This window comes from Vigna angularis, chromosome 3 (assembly GCF_016808095.1).
Source record: "Vigna angularis cultivar LongXiaoDou No.4 chromosome 3, ASM1680809v1, whole genome shotgun sequence".
Taxonomy (NCBI): domain Eukaryota; kingdom Viridiplantae; phylum Streptophyta; class Magnoliopsida; order Fabales; family Fabaceae; genus Vigna; species Vigna angularis.
Genome location: NC_068972.1, coordinates 29905293 through 29920407, shown reverse-complemented (window position 1 = coordinate 29920407; position 15115 = coordinate 29905293). Strand labels below are relative to the sequence as shown.

Below are 15115 nucleotides of genomic sequence, written 5' to 3'. Positions count from 1 at the left end.
AGGAACACATTATTATTATTTTTTTCGGCCCAAACATTTGTATTATTGGCTACCGTCGCATTCTTCTTCCGAACCATGGCAGAACCATCCACCGCCGCCGCCACCACCACCGCGGTGGACCCTCCGCCGCCAGTTACCAAAAGATGGGCTGACGAAGCGGACGAAGAAACCGAAGCCTCCTCCACCGCCACCGCCACTGAAGCATCTTCCGTCAACCTCGATTCATTAAAAATCGAAGACAACGATAAGAACCCTCCCAAACTCTTGGATGACCCCGACGATTCTAGCATCCAAAAGGTTCGTTTTATTCGCAACACAACACTTCTCTCTTTCTTGTTCTCTCTGTTTACAGTTGGTTAGGGTTTTGAATTGAATGTCAGGGTTTTGTAATGTGGTCAGGTTACCTCTGGAGAAACGCCGTACACGTCGGCTGCGAAGTTCGAGGACTTAAACCTCTCGCCGGAGCTTCTGAAAGGGCTCTACGTGGAGATGAAGTTCGAGAAGCCGAGCAAGATCCAGGCGATAAGTTTGCCGATGATCCTCAACCCGCCGCACCGCGACCTCATCGCGCAGGCGCACAACGGGTCTGGGAAGACCACGTGCTTCGTGCTTGGGATGCTCAGCCGCGTCGATCCCAAGGTGCAGGCGCCGCAGGCTCTCTGTGTCTGCCCTACTCGGGAGTTGGCTAATCAGAACATCGAGGTTCTCCGCAAGATGGGGAAGTACACCGGGATTGCGTCGGAATGCGCTGTGCCGACGGATAGCAATGCGCTCTCGATCGCGAAAAGGGCGCCGATTATGGCGCAGGTGGTGATCGGAACCCCTGGCACCATCAAGAAGTGGATGAGCTTCAAGAAACTTGGGGCCGCCAGGTTGAAGATTCTTGTTTTTGACGAGGCAGATCAAATGCTTGCGGAGGTAATTTTATTGCGTTGCCCACTTGCTGAACTTGTTATTACCGTACTTTATTGGAGGATTGGTTAGGTTAGACACAAGAGAACAGTAGTAGTAGTATTAGTAGAAAACCACATTTCTTGACCATTTATTTGTGAGTTTAATTTTGATACAGCTTTACCGTCACCTAGGTAGAAATCACTCTGGATATGTCTTTTAAGTAATTATCTGGTGAGTTAGTAATCTCACCATGCATAACAATTCATGATTGCATAACCCGTATATTATCAAGACAATATTTATGCAGACACCCTAGCACATACATTTTGGTAACTTCAAAGCTGTTTGATAGCTGCTATAGGGATGCCAGTTTTGTTATAATTATAATGCACCTTGTGGGTTGTAATGTTCTACACATGGGAGCAGGTCCTTTGGGCTGGATTGTGCGTAGGATTACAGTTGACCAGGATCGGGAGAATGATGTGATCTTTCATGTGCTAATAGTGGGATTTACAAAATCTAGCAAGTCAAGGTGCCCGAAAATTCTGGGACGGGCCCCTTTGATTTCCAATTCCAGTAAAAAAACCCTAGAATTCTTTCAACCCCAATGGTAAAACACTTCTTAGTTATGTCCTTGTTTGAATGAGACCCTTGTTCCATACTGCACATAAGTTCTAGATCTTTTGCAACTGTTGGATGTCCATGCTGCACTACAATTGCAGCTTTGGCCCTGCTGGTTGTATCTCTCTTGCGAACTGAGCTTCATGCAAACAGAATTGAAAGTCACTTTGTCCTTCTTTTCCCAAGGTTTCTCTCATCTGATTTGCGAATGGAACTTCTTTTTATATTAATTTCTTTTCTTGTCTCTTCATCAATTTGCGTAGTGTTTTTAAATGGACCCAAGTGTGTGTGTGTGTGTGTGTGTGTAAAATTGTTCAAAGATTGTTACAGTGACTTTTAAAACGATTATAATATAATATATAATTATGATATTTTTTACTGGACCTAAGTGTTTTTCTCCTTTAATTGCTCATAATCATAATAATATATGATTCTGTTAATTTGAAGATATTATTGTCATCATGATTTTTTTTATTTACGTTTGTTTAATATTGGGGTTTTTTGTCTGAGGAAGTGGTTTTGCAAGTATTTGCTTTATATATGTTCTTTTTAATACACATGCATTGTATATTGTGTATTATATTATGGGTATAATTGTTCATTTTAGGTAGGAATATAGAATCTTGAAATCCTTGAGTTACAAGCTTTCACCCTGTCTCCAACCTTGGTAGAATCTTGAGTTTAATAGTATTGAGCGGTGCTGCTGTGCTACTGTGTTGCTGAATTATAACTTTTGTGGCCAGGATTGTTGCCACTGTTTCAATATGAGATTGGGGATCTTCCCTCTTGACTTATTGAGTTGATTTTATGTTACTATGCCAATATTTATGCAGCTTATTTTTAGTTGCATACAACTAAAATTTTATACATATGATTCATGTATATTTCAACTGCTCTTTGACTACTGCATTTTGCCCATCATACATTGTCCCAAATATCATAAAGTTGATTTTTGGCCTGCCTCCATTTTTCTTGATCCGTATTCTATTGTGAACTGTTCATGGCTGTATCGTTCTTCCTGGAATTGTTACTGCATTTTATTGAAGAATTACCTAGTGAAACTGCTAAAGCTATCTTTAAAATGGTTTGCGTGCTGTAATTGTGTTGCAGGGTAGATTGTCAGTTTGTCATGGATATAGAGGAATAGAGAACTAGTAGTAGTGAACCATTTGATTTTACGATTTATTCATTTATAGTTTATAAATGTGCATGCCAGAGATTGAGCATTACACAGTTTTAGGTTCGGGAATGTTCATATGCTTACATGTTCATTTGTCTTATTTTTAATAGAAATTTGCTGGTAAATATTCCATGTCTTGATTGTTATTAACTTCAATGTTGCAGGATGGATTTAAAGATGATTCCCTGAGGATAATGAAAGAAATAGAAAAAGTCAATTCTAATTGTCAGGTTGGTTGAATTCTCTCTCACGTTGTTCTTCCATGGATCATGATATCTCTCCATTCTCCATCTGCACAAGAAATTATTTCATAGATTTGTCTACGTGACTGAGATATATGCTCCAATTAGACTCAGCCATATATTTTACATTGAAACATGTGCTGCAGTGGGTGAAATTGATTTTTATAGTAAACCAAATGGAAGCTAAGTAGCGGCATAATATATTTTTTCTTGATGCAATTACTTTACAAGTGATGTGTTAGTTTCTCTGATTCGTTTAGCTTCTTCAACTTGTGTGGTAAATTTCTGCATCCATATAGTGACTGGTGATTGCATGTGCATGCAGTCATACGTGTAGAGACATGATACGTAGTTATAGTCACCTATTCTTCAGCATATCTTTTCGTTAGTTCATGCAAAACTTAAATCACTTTGAGCCCTCTTATAACGTGTGAAAGATATGAAGTTAACCATCCATTCATATTACGAGAAGAGAAAACAGTCTAGTGAAATATATCTTGTTCAGTCAAACAACATCACATGGATATAAAGATTACATCTTCTTTTGGTTGATATTAATGGATTGATACTAGTCAATTTGTATTTGCACAATTTTGGAGCCACATAACTATTGGATCTGCATTTGAATAAAGCTTTCTGCAGTGAGTTTCTTTTTATCTAGAAAATTGATTGGTCTTGTGTGTACCTCCAGGTTCTTCTGTTTTCTGCTACATTTAATGACACCGTCAAGAATTTCGTTTCAAGGACAGTCAAAGAGGATCATAATAAACTTTTTGTAAAGAAAGAAGAACTATCTTTAGATGCAGTGAAGCAATATAAAGTCTACTGTTCTGATGAACTTGCGAAGATTGAAGTGATAAAAGATTACATATTTGAAATAGGAGAGAATGTGGGGCAAACCATCATATTTGTGCGTACAAGAAATAGTGCACAAATGTTGCATAAATCACTTGTTGACATGGGCTACGAGGTTACATCTATACAAGGTGCTCTTGGTCATGACGAGAGAGAGAAAATTGTTAAGGAGTTCAGAGATGGTTTGACTCAAGTTCTTATTTCAACTGATCTTCTAGCTCGTGGCTTTGATCAGCAACAGGTACTGTGTTGGTCCTCTCTCCCACTCTTCTCTTTTTGTCTGTCCTTTTATCTTTTAAATGTGGTTACATCCTAACTATTTATATTTATTTAGGTTAATTTGGTCATCAATTATGATCTTCCAATGAAACACTGTTAGGACTTGGAGAGTTTATGAGAGGAGAAGGGGGAAGAATAATACCTAACTGTTAAACAGTTAGGAGAGGATGGGTAGAAGGGCATATATAAGAACCCTTATTGTTTGTTTCAGGGGGAGTTAGACTCTTTGTTAGTTGTATACCGGTCTTGCACCTGGTGAAGGAGGTTAAGCTCCTTGGTTTCTACAGTGTATTCTTGATTCTTTGCTGTGAATACCATACACATTCTTTGCAATTTCTGATTGTTGCGATTACTTACGTGAGTAGAGAGAGGGTGAGAGTTAGGGGTCTTACTTGGATTCCTAACAAAGTGGTCCAACCTGCCGGATCCGCTTGGGAGGGGACTGCTAGGTCAAGTAGGGATCAAGAAGTGATCAAGAAAGGGTGGAGGCATGGAAGGAAGAAATGATACCTTGGAGAGGAGGACCAGCGAACTGAGAATGAACATGGCAGCAATACGCCAAGATTATGCAGAAATACGCCAAGATTTGCAAGAAATTATGAAAATGTTGAGTGGGCGAACCAGCAACCAGCAGGGCCAACAGTCGGACGGCAGCCAAGCCTCTGTCAACGAGAACAAAAGGAGGCAAGAGGAGGAAGTGGGAGAGGCAGGGGGTGAACGCCATGAAGGGCAACCCAGTTGGAGGACAACGGTAGAATTACCCACTTTCGAAGGGTTTGATCCTATGGGATGGATTGCTAGGGTGGAGACAGTTTTTGAGAACCAGGGGGTGATAGAGGAAGAAAAAGTGCGCCGGACATACAGTAGCATGAAGGGAAGTGCTGGCTATTGGATCCAAGCTTGGAAGGAGAAAGCCAAAAATCGTTCCTGGGATGGCTTGAAGGAAGCCCTGGTGATAAGGTTTGGAACCATTGTTGAGCGTTTGGCGACATCGAAACAGATGGGGACGGTGGAAGAGTATGTACAGGGAGGCGAAAAGGTAAGATCGGGATTAACCGAGCAATCCGAGGCCGATCGCGATAACACAGGCCGATCAAGAGTTGTCGAGCGGTCCGAGGACATAGAAGACCAGTCGTATTGGGGATGAACGAGCGATGAGGTGACACGGTCGGAGGCCGATCGCTATAGCCCATGCCGATCGCTAGTGGCCGAGCAATCCGAGGCCGATCGCAATAACACAGGCCGATCAAGAGTTGCCGAGCGGTCCGAGGACATAAAAGACCAGTCGTATTGGGGACGAACGAGCGATGAGGTGACACGGTCGGAGGCCGATCGCTATAGCCCATGTCGATCTCTAGTGGCCGAGCAATCCGAGGCCGATCGCTATAACACATGCCCAATGAAAGTTATCGAGCGGTCAGAAGTCGACCGCCATAATCTAGGACGACCGCTCGGTCCAGGCCATCATTGGCCAGAAAAGAATCGAGGGACGGTCAATTTTGGGGAGGATGAAGAGATGGAGACTAAAGAACCAGAGACCGAAGTAGACCGGAAGCAGAAGGAGATGTCCGCTTTCTCTGCTGGAGGCCTCACTCAGAAAAAAATGATGAAGCCGAATGGTTTGATATGTGACCGAACGGGTATGGTTTTGACTAGCAGTGGAGCCAGCCACAGTTTCATAGGCAAGGTACTAGTAGAGGATCGAGGTTTACCCATGGAGGATACCCAACCGTACCAGGTGAGCTTGGGGGATGAGCAGAGGAAGAAAACCAACATCGACCGAACGGTTGAAGTTAGCGGGAAGGAACTGAACGGTAGATCGAGTGTTGCCGAGCGGTCCAAGATCGAACGCAATATCACAGGTGAGGTTGTCGAACGGTCCGAGACAGAATTAGACCTGAAGCAGACGGAGTTGTCCACTCTCTCGGCTGGAGGCCCTATTCAGCCAAAAGCGATGAAGCTGCAATGTTGGATAGAGGACCGAACGGTATTGACCATTAAAAGACGAGACCGAACGGGGGTTCGACGAAACCGAATTGACTAGGGTGTTCAATCAAAGGGGGAAGAAGGTAGTCAGCAAGGGGGATCCAACACTAGCTAGAAGGTGGGGGGAGCTAGAAGCTTGGTTAAAAATAAAGGAAGTAGTATTGTGGACCTTGGTGTGGAATTTGGGGGTGATAAGAAGGAAAGAGGAAGAATGGAAGATAGTGGGGGAGAAATGGCCGCCACCTAAGCCTCCAGACCTAAATTGATGGACCTAAATTGGTGGGCAGTAGCCAGTGGATTCTCTTCAGATGATAACAAGGTGTCTGCATCTGACCCAAAATCTGCTCTTGCGTTACAAAGACTAGTCCAAGCTGCAGTATGGTTTCTTGGGGAAAATGTAAATTATGCTGCATCTGAATATGCTTGGGAATCCGCCACCCCACCTGGTACTGCATTGATGATGTTAGATGATGAAGAGGAGCCAGGAGACCAAGCCCTTCGGTTCCAACCTTGGGGACAAGGTTGATTCTCAAGGGGGGAGTAATGTTAGGACTTGGAGAGTTTATGAGAGGAGAAGGGGGAAGAATAATACCTAACTGTTAAACAGTTAGGAGAGGATGGGTAGAAGGGCATATATAAGAACCCTTATTGTTTGTTTCAGGGGGAGTTAGACTCTTTGTTAGTTGTATACCGGTCTTGCACCTGGTGAAGGAGGTTAAGCTCCTTGGTTTCTACGGTGTATTCTTGATTCTTTGCTGTGAATACCATACACATTCTTTGCAATTTCTGATTGTTGCGATTACTTACGTGAGTAGAGAGAGGGTGAGAGTTAGGGGTCTTACTTGGATTCCTAACAAACACACTGCCAGCTATACCCGTGAACCTGAGCCTGATTGTGAAGTGTATTTGCATAGGGTTGGCAGAGCTGGGCGCTTTGGGCGCAAAGGTAATTTCCAGATTTCTCTGCTTACTCTTGTGTAGTTATAAGAAATTGTTAAAGTTGCATTATTAAGCTAGGAAGCACTGAGACCTTGGTAGAAAAGTGCGGTGCCGTGCCGAACACTTGTCAGACACTTCTATTAGATGTCCAACCCTATTCAACTGTGTCACAATTTTCTTCTGGCTTACATCTCTTTAACATGATTTGGCTGACGCTACTGTATTTAAAAATAGCAAAAAGAAATTGAAAGAAGACGACCTATATTAGAAATAATGGATGACTTATTTTTTAGGCTTATAAAAAGGACTTAAGTAGTTATTTTAACTATTAAGATTACATGTTTGTTATTTAAGATTCTACTGTGAAAGATGTTATTGCAAGGAAAACTTTATCAAATTTGTTTTTACAACATGAAAATCTTAAACAGTTGAGACTTTTGTCCTGATGCTTATATTACATGTATGCATTTGCTGTGGGTGTGTATCAGCAGTTATACGGTGTCCTATATTTTGGTCATTAGCTGTGTTAGTGGTGTCAGTGTCAGAGTCGGTGCTTCATAGGTATTAAGTGAGCCCCCCTAATTCCTTTTTTTTGTGGTGCTACTTGGTTCAATATATATTATTACTCTGACGGGGTTAGAAATATTTTTAGCTAGTGGGCTGTTGAGTTGGTAGGACACCTGAAAATCAGATGACAAAGGAGATTTTAAAAATTGACTATTTATCTGTAGTTCTTATAGACTTTATCACTTCTAAATTCTTTTTCTTTTTCCATCTTACCGGACAAAGCAGATATTTAGTTTGAGTGATCACCCTGGTCAGACTGGGGTTTAAGTTTTAATATGTACCTGTTTGGCGACAGTATCACTTCATGCACTTTTTTTTGCTTTACCCTTTTATTCCAAAGAAAGTGATTCATAACTTCATTCTTCCTCGAGTTATGAATCATATTTTCAGCGCTGGTATAAAATAGTTAAGTTATCCGTTTGTTTCTTTTGATCCTACAGGGGCTGTATTTAACCTGATTTGTGATCAAAAGGATGAAAGGCTCATGTCGAAGATTGAGAATCACTTCGGCACTCGTGTAGCTGAGGTGTGTCAATTGATTCATAGCACCGATTCTGCTAAATTTGATTTTTTATTATCTGTTCTGAAGGAGTTGTGAAAATATCCATCTTAAATAACATTATTTTGTTAATGTGACTGGGGATGCAGGTGCGAGCACAAAGTGTTGAAGACTATAAACGTGCTCTCAAGGAAGCCGGTTTACTGCAATGATGTGAATCTGCATAAGTCGAAGGCTGTCGATAACTGTTGTGTTTCTCCTCAATGTGCCTGGATTCTGGCCAAGGAATTCGATCATAACAATGAATGGTTTGATTATTCTGCAGGAGCACATGCGGATGATGGTTAAGTTTTGGGGATGGAGAGTTTTTGGTCGGTCTGTTTTCAATACTGCTGCTGTCGTGCTTGATTTTTTCCTGCAGTGTGTGTAATTTAGATTTTTTCTGGTCAAACATATTTTCTTGAGTCTGAAATATACCACTATGATTTTCATATAAACAGCTGATGCATGACTGAGGTGTGTAAACTTAGATATTAAGGCATCACAACGTCAAAGTCATCATCATGTATAATTATTGTCACAAAAATAATTGACCACTTTATGTTTTAAAAGTCATCACAACATATGTAAATTCACCTCGGTAACATGAAAAAACCAAAGCTGATACAAAAAGGGGTTTAACAAAGAAAAGGGGGATAAAGATAATCGTATATATATTATTAATACACTCGTAATAACGTTTGTAACAAATGGGATACCTAATTACTATAGGAGTTTATCTAATGCTATATTTTTATTAAAATTCACTTTTTTATTCAATGTTTTTGAAATTTATTTTAAATGAACTTTAATTATATTCCTAAAATATATTTTAAAAACATTTAGTAAAGTGTTAATTTTAGAAAAATACTTACAACATTTCATTCGTATAAAATTATTAAAAAATATTATAAAATTAATGATATTGACTAGAAACATATATTTTTAGTAAAGTGATATTACAAAATTAATGATATAAGAAATAGATCCAACATACAAATTGACGCTCAGAGATAGCACTTAATGCTAAACCTTTCATGGCGCTTAACAATAGTTCTGGTAGTGTAATTCTTCTTGCAAAACGTTGCACTCAATATCCTAGAGCTAAAATATTATAGACATCTAGTTCAAAGATGGCGCTCAATAGTGTCTTGTTGTCGTTCAGTATTAAAACATTCACAAAACAGGACCCTCAACGATGTAGATGGACGCTCAACATTCTCAAGCTAAAAATGCTTCCAAACTTGCACAAGGAAGTTAGCGCTCAATGCTAGTCTAGTACTGCTCAGTGTTATATCATATATCAACACTTGTATTTTGTGTTTCTGATGGAACTTATACCTGTTCAATTGTCAAAATAGTACTTCTTTTTTAGCGCTTTGGTTCAAAATAGTTTTAAACATAGAAACTTGTACCAATTTGTCTAATTACTTATATTATAAACTCTCTTAATCACACAAAACCAAGCTCAAACCAACAAAATTCGTGAATCAAACATTCAAACCATACAAGTAAAATTAATCATGCTCACTACAAATCTAATTCATTAAATTAGCAAGAAAATTACAAAAGAATTAAGGATTAACTTCCCTTACTTTGATAGCTTCTCAACAAACCCTAAAGAGTCAAGACACCTCTTAACTTGCAAATTATCCCTTTTCTACACCTAGAGAAAACATCAAAACGATCCGACCATGTCAACAAAGAAATTGATCAGCATGGATTCAAGAAAGATGATACAAGAACACATGCGAGCAGGAAAATCTTGCATTCAACCAGATGAAACAAACAAGATGAGGAAAGAGGTTAAAAACCCTAAAGAAGAAAATGATTGGTTGACCTTGGCGAGCTTGTCACAATAAGAAATCTTATGGCCTCTAATCCTCAAACGAGTGAACAAATTGTGAGAAATCTCAAAGAAATGGGAGAAAACTCTTATAAAAGAGTTTATAGAGAAAGAGAGTGTTTTTAAGTAATGAGACTCTTTTATAGTTTTATATTTATATAAAAGCGTTTTATTATTAAAATAATAGAGTCTTAATATTATAAAACACTTTCACTCCTAAAATACACCTTTCTAGGTTCTCACAATATTAGTTTAACATTTATACAAAAATTAAATTTAGTATAAATTTAGAAAGATGTAAAATTGCTTCATTGAAAAAGAATAAGATTGAATTGAATAAAAATAAATATAGAAAATAAATTGAATATAAGATATATGACATAATCACTCTCACATCATATTAAGAGTGTTATGACACAAACTTAACATGTGAATGATTTTTTTAAAATAAAATAAAAATTAAAAAACACAAAAAAAAAATCACAAAGTGACATGAGATATATTTGATATTGTTGGTATAGTATTGACAAAAATTATAAAATTGTATCAATTTTAAAAAAAAGTTAGAGATAAAAAAATTTGGAGACCAATTTAATTATTTTGACTAAAACTAAAACCAAAAGAGTAATTAAATATAATTTTAATGTCAATATTTTTAATATTCATAACTCTTTTGTCCCTTTTTTACCTACAAAACTGTAATACTTTATTAGTTTTTGAGATGGTTTTACTTATTTATACGAGTTTGGAATAAAAAGTTGAAGTAAAGCTCGTTTAAATTTAAATAATGTTATCTTAATAGAGTAATAGCGTATCATAATTCATCATAATAAGAAATGTAAGAAAGGTACATAAATCCCTTTTGCAAATAGTTGTGAAGTAATGGTCCTTGAAATGATTTATTGTGTTGGGTGGTAGATTTTTGAAAGAGTAGAAAGAGATTTTGGTGCATGAATGTGAAGGAGAAGTGCAAAAAGTTTACTTAGATTGGGTACAAAGTATTCCCAAAATTGGATGCATTAATGGATTTGGAAAATTGAAATATTGATTAGATTGAAAGGTGATTCAAAGTCACGCGTGAAAAAAAGGTTGAAATAGTACATATTTCCACTTCAACACTGACATCAACATTCTCAAAAAGCCCAAAGCGACCCCAATTCAAAGAATGGGATATCTCTCCATTTAGGTTTTGTTCTCTTGTGTATTTGAGGGAGATGATTTGAATGGATTTGAGGGTAATTTTTTAGTTATTTTTTTGAGTGGATTTGTGGGTAATTGAGAGTGGATTTGGAAGTAAAGTTTGTGAGAATTAGTGTAGGATTTGATTGAGGTGATAGATTTTAAAAATTAGTTTAATTGGTAGAAATTTAAAGATTACCAAAATGTCCCTAGTTATAAAAGTAATATAAAATTTTATTTATAGATGTTATATTTAATTGTAAAAATGTTTATAAAAAAAATTATAAATAATTTATAAAATTAATGTTTAAAAATTATAAAAATTATAATGTATAGCCTTGTAACCGGTTACTCAAACGCGTAACCGATTACATGCCTTCATACCCCCCTTGTAACCGGTTACGATTCTCCTGTAACCGGTTATGCCACCCTCCCATTATGCTTCATACCCCTGTAACCGGTTACACTCTCCTGTAACCGGTTACCCCACCCTCGTCATTGCATATCAAGTCAAGGGCACACTGGACTTTTCATCATCAATCCACGCAAATCTCTCCAATTTTGCGAGTGATCAAAACGGAGTGTATCCCGCAAATCCATCCGCGATGATCCGTCCATTTCAGCTCAAACGAACAGCACAACAGTGATAAATCGTCGCTCTCAAATTCGCATGAACAGTAAATTCTGTTCATGCGAACACAGGCTTAATCTTTATAGGAAACTTTCCCTCAAGGGCCACTTTTAAACTAAGTACGAGGACCATGCATGATTTCTCATTGACTAACAAATTGAAACGTGAATTTATGTTTAATATTAAATAAAAAAATTATTAAATAAAAAAAATTAATACTGTACAAAATAAAAACTCAAAATAATTTTATTACTTTAAGTTTTCTTTTAAAAGTTGGATCTAAATATGACAAAAAGAGTCAAGTTTGTAAGGTTAATCCGTCAAATTGACAAAAAAGTAGGTTGGGTATAATTTTCAAGAGTTAAACCAATATGGTCTCTCAAGTTAGGCAGTCCTTGCAAGTTAGTTGAACCAGCCCGGTAACCTAACTTCATTAAAAAAAATTGAACTCACGCCACGATACTTTATATTAACAGAGTTAGATAGCCTAGTCAAAGTTTGATACAACTCGGTCAAGATCTGAAACAACCTGGATGACAATCCTTTTCAACCCGGATGACAACCTTTTACCGCTCAGAATCAACGCGGAAACTTGACACTAGCCCATTTTCATATAAAAAATCAAATATTTCAATTCGTTTCGATGTGATGTTAGACTTTTAATGACAAAAAAAGAAACAAAAAAGGTGGGACAGCCTGGTAGACCACCAACGAGCAAGTCGGGTTGTAAAGTTGAACTCATTTTCCATTTTAAGGTCAGTCTGGTTCGACCATTTTTTACGGGTCAATATCGAGTCAAGATTAAATGGGTCGGGTTGGTCCGTTTTGTTACCCTTAATTGGATAAAAAAAATTATCAAATTCTATGTAAAATTATGAAAATAGTCATTAAAAAATACAAATAAATTTTAAAATTATTTAACACAAAAAACTTTGATAGGTCTTATTTATGGTTAATGAGTTTTTTCCCCAGTAATTTTGTATTCTTAAATAAGTGTTTCAGGTATAGGGAATCGAGGTCAACAATATGTTGTCTAGTATGTTTGGGAAAGGTCTAAGGTTCAAATCCTTGTATCATTTTTCGTCCATTTCACTTGGAGGTTGTGACACCCCATTCGGGTGTCACTCTTTATTCGTAAAACATTTATTTATTTTTCTAAAATTTGAAATTTCAATTTCTCCGATAAACTATTTTTAATACATCATAAGTATTGAAAATCGAGTACACATCTTAAAATAACATTGATTTAAAATTACAATCCTTAATAAAATTCTCAAATATTTTTCCTAGAATATTTTGCAAAAACACAAACGCAAACACAAATAAGCAAAGATGAGCTAACTAGAACATTGAAGAGCATACAATAAAACACACTCATCCACACTACTTAAAATCATTCATTTCAACATAAATCATCAAATTTCATATACATGACCACACAATTGCCATCAATTTAATTTCGTTGAACACACAAAAATCATCTGCCTCAGCAGATCACAACTCAATAATGCTCATTCTTAATTTAAAATCTAACATTAACCTAGATCATCCACTTATCAATAATTCACAACTCAGTCTACAAACTCATCATGTAGTATATATCCATCACATTCACATCATATACCCAATCATGATTCCAACAATCAACATGATAACACATCATATAGAATCATTTCTCAATAACAACTGTAATGACACATCACTCTCATTATCTTGTTGTTAATCACAACATTAACTCATTACATCCATACTCATAGTTTCACACATGCATATCTCATCTCTAGTCATTTCCATGTTAATCCAAGATAATCATCCAAATAACACACAAGTATTCTCATAGAGTCCATTTTTATCAAAACATCAATCTTACAAAAAATTATTATATTGGTTAAATGCCAAACATTCAATAGAAAACACTCAAGGTTGGTATATTTTCTAACATCACGATAGATACATCACTTACTCAGCACTGAACAACTTTTCATTTCAAAATTAAGATTCAATAAATAACATACCAACAAAGAGAGATTAGTCCCTCACTTACATATCTTCAATTCGCGGATAAAGCAATAACAATCAAACATTTATCACATCACAAAAATGTTCATTTAACATTACTACTTTGGCAAAGAAAAATACTCATCATATGAACACACCAAATCCACAACTCTCCACATGTAATTATTCAATCATTCAAATTTCATCAATTAAACACAGTCAATATTCATACTGCTAATTGTCCATGCATAGATAAATAATCATTCAGTTTAACAAAGATTAAAGGTCATGCACAATCTATAATTAAAATTTCTAAGCACTTAGGAATATGTTCTAATCCATTAACAACTCAATTCCTCACTTTTCAAGTCTCTTATAATATACATGAATTGTGGACCAAAGACTTGACTTATTAACTTATATTTGGCAACCTAAGTAACATTACTAATCATCCATTTAATTTAGCTATATATTTCCCATTTCAAACTCATCTTGTATGACCATTACGTGGGCAAGCTTGTACACATTACCAGAATTTTTATTTATCATAACATACCACTTCACTAAACTACCAAAAACTACTACATAAATATAATAAATATTTCTACTCAAAAGATACACCAAAAGCACCATATAACCATCTCTCGAAAACAAAACAATAAGTCATAATACAAAAAGTATTTATACTCTAAAATCGACACCAAAAATAGCATGTAGCAATTATTTTTCTGAATAGAAACAACAAGCTAAATACAACAAACAATATCACATTTAAGACAACATATACTTTCTTTGTTCTATGAAAAGATATAAGTTGAAAGCTTGTTGAGTAGACTTCTAGGAAAGAGGGCGCGCAATGAACAACTTCAGTACATTCTCTTTCCTTAGCCAAAGTGTTCCCTAGCAAGTTTCACAAATATCACATTCATTTGCATATATCATGTTTCTAACAAAATTTAATAACTTACACTTTAAAACACTCCATATATCATCACTATATTGGCCAACAATCAATAAAATCTCATACTACAAAAAAAAAAAAAAAATTACTCAAGAAGTATATTTTCTAAACAACAACCAACATTCATGTCCAAACAACAAGCTCATATCATCATCTTTTCACAAAAATAAAGAGACATGGTTTAACTCCTCTTACCTCTTAATGAACTACTTTGATCCTTTCTCTACGAAATCTGGGCAGCACCTCCCTTCTTTACCCTTTAAAACCTTCTACACTCACAAAGACAACCCCCTTTCTATAGACAACTCTCTCTACAACTCAATCTAATCACCCTTTTAGAAGTTCTCACAACTTTCTCTATGAACAGATCCTAACCCTCAAATCTTTTTATCTGCTATT

At 36.6% G+C, this 15115-nt stretch overlaps 1 protein-coding gene across 1 annotated transcript; it reads left to right on the top strand.

Annotated features, from left to right (window-relative positions):
* LOC108326214 (DEAD-box ATP-dependent RNA helicase 38) lies at positions 1 to 8587 on the top strand. Its single transcript, XM_052875206.1, has 8 exons — positions 1 to 297; positions 400 to 918; positions 2860 to 2925; positions 3629 to 4033; positions 4127 to 4169; positions 6941 to 7003; positions 8004 to 8089; positions 8212 to 8587. Exons 1-8 carry the CDS (start codon positions 76 to 78, stop codon positions 8272 to 8274), a joined length of 1467 nt encoding a protein of 488 aa, XP_052731166.1. The 5' UTR covers positions 1 to 75; the 3' UTR covers positions 8275 to 8587.
* The last annotated feature ends 6528 nt before the right edge of the window (positions 8588 to 15115 follow it).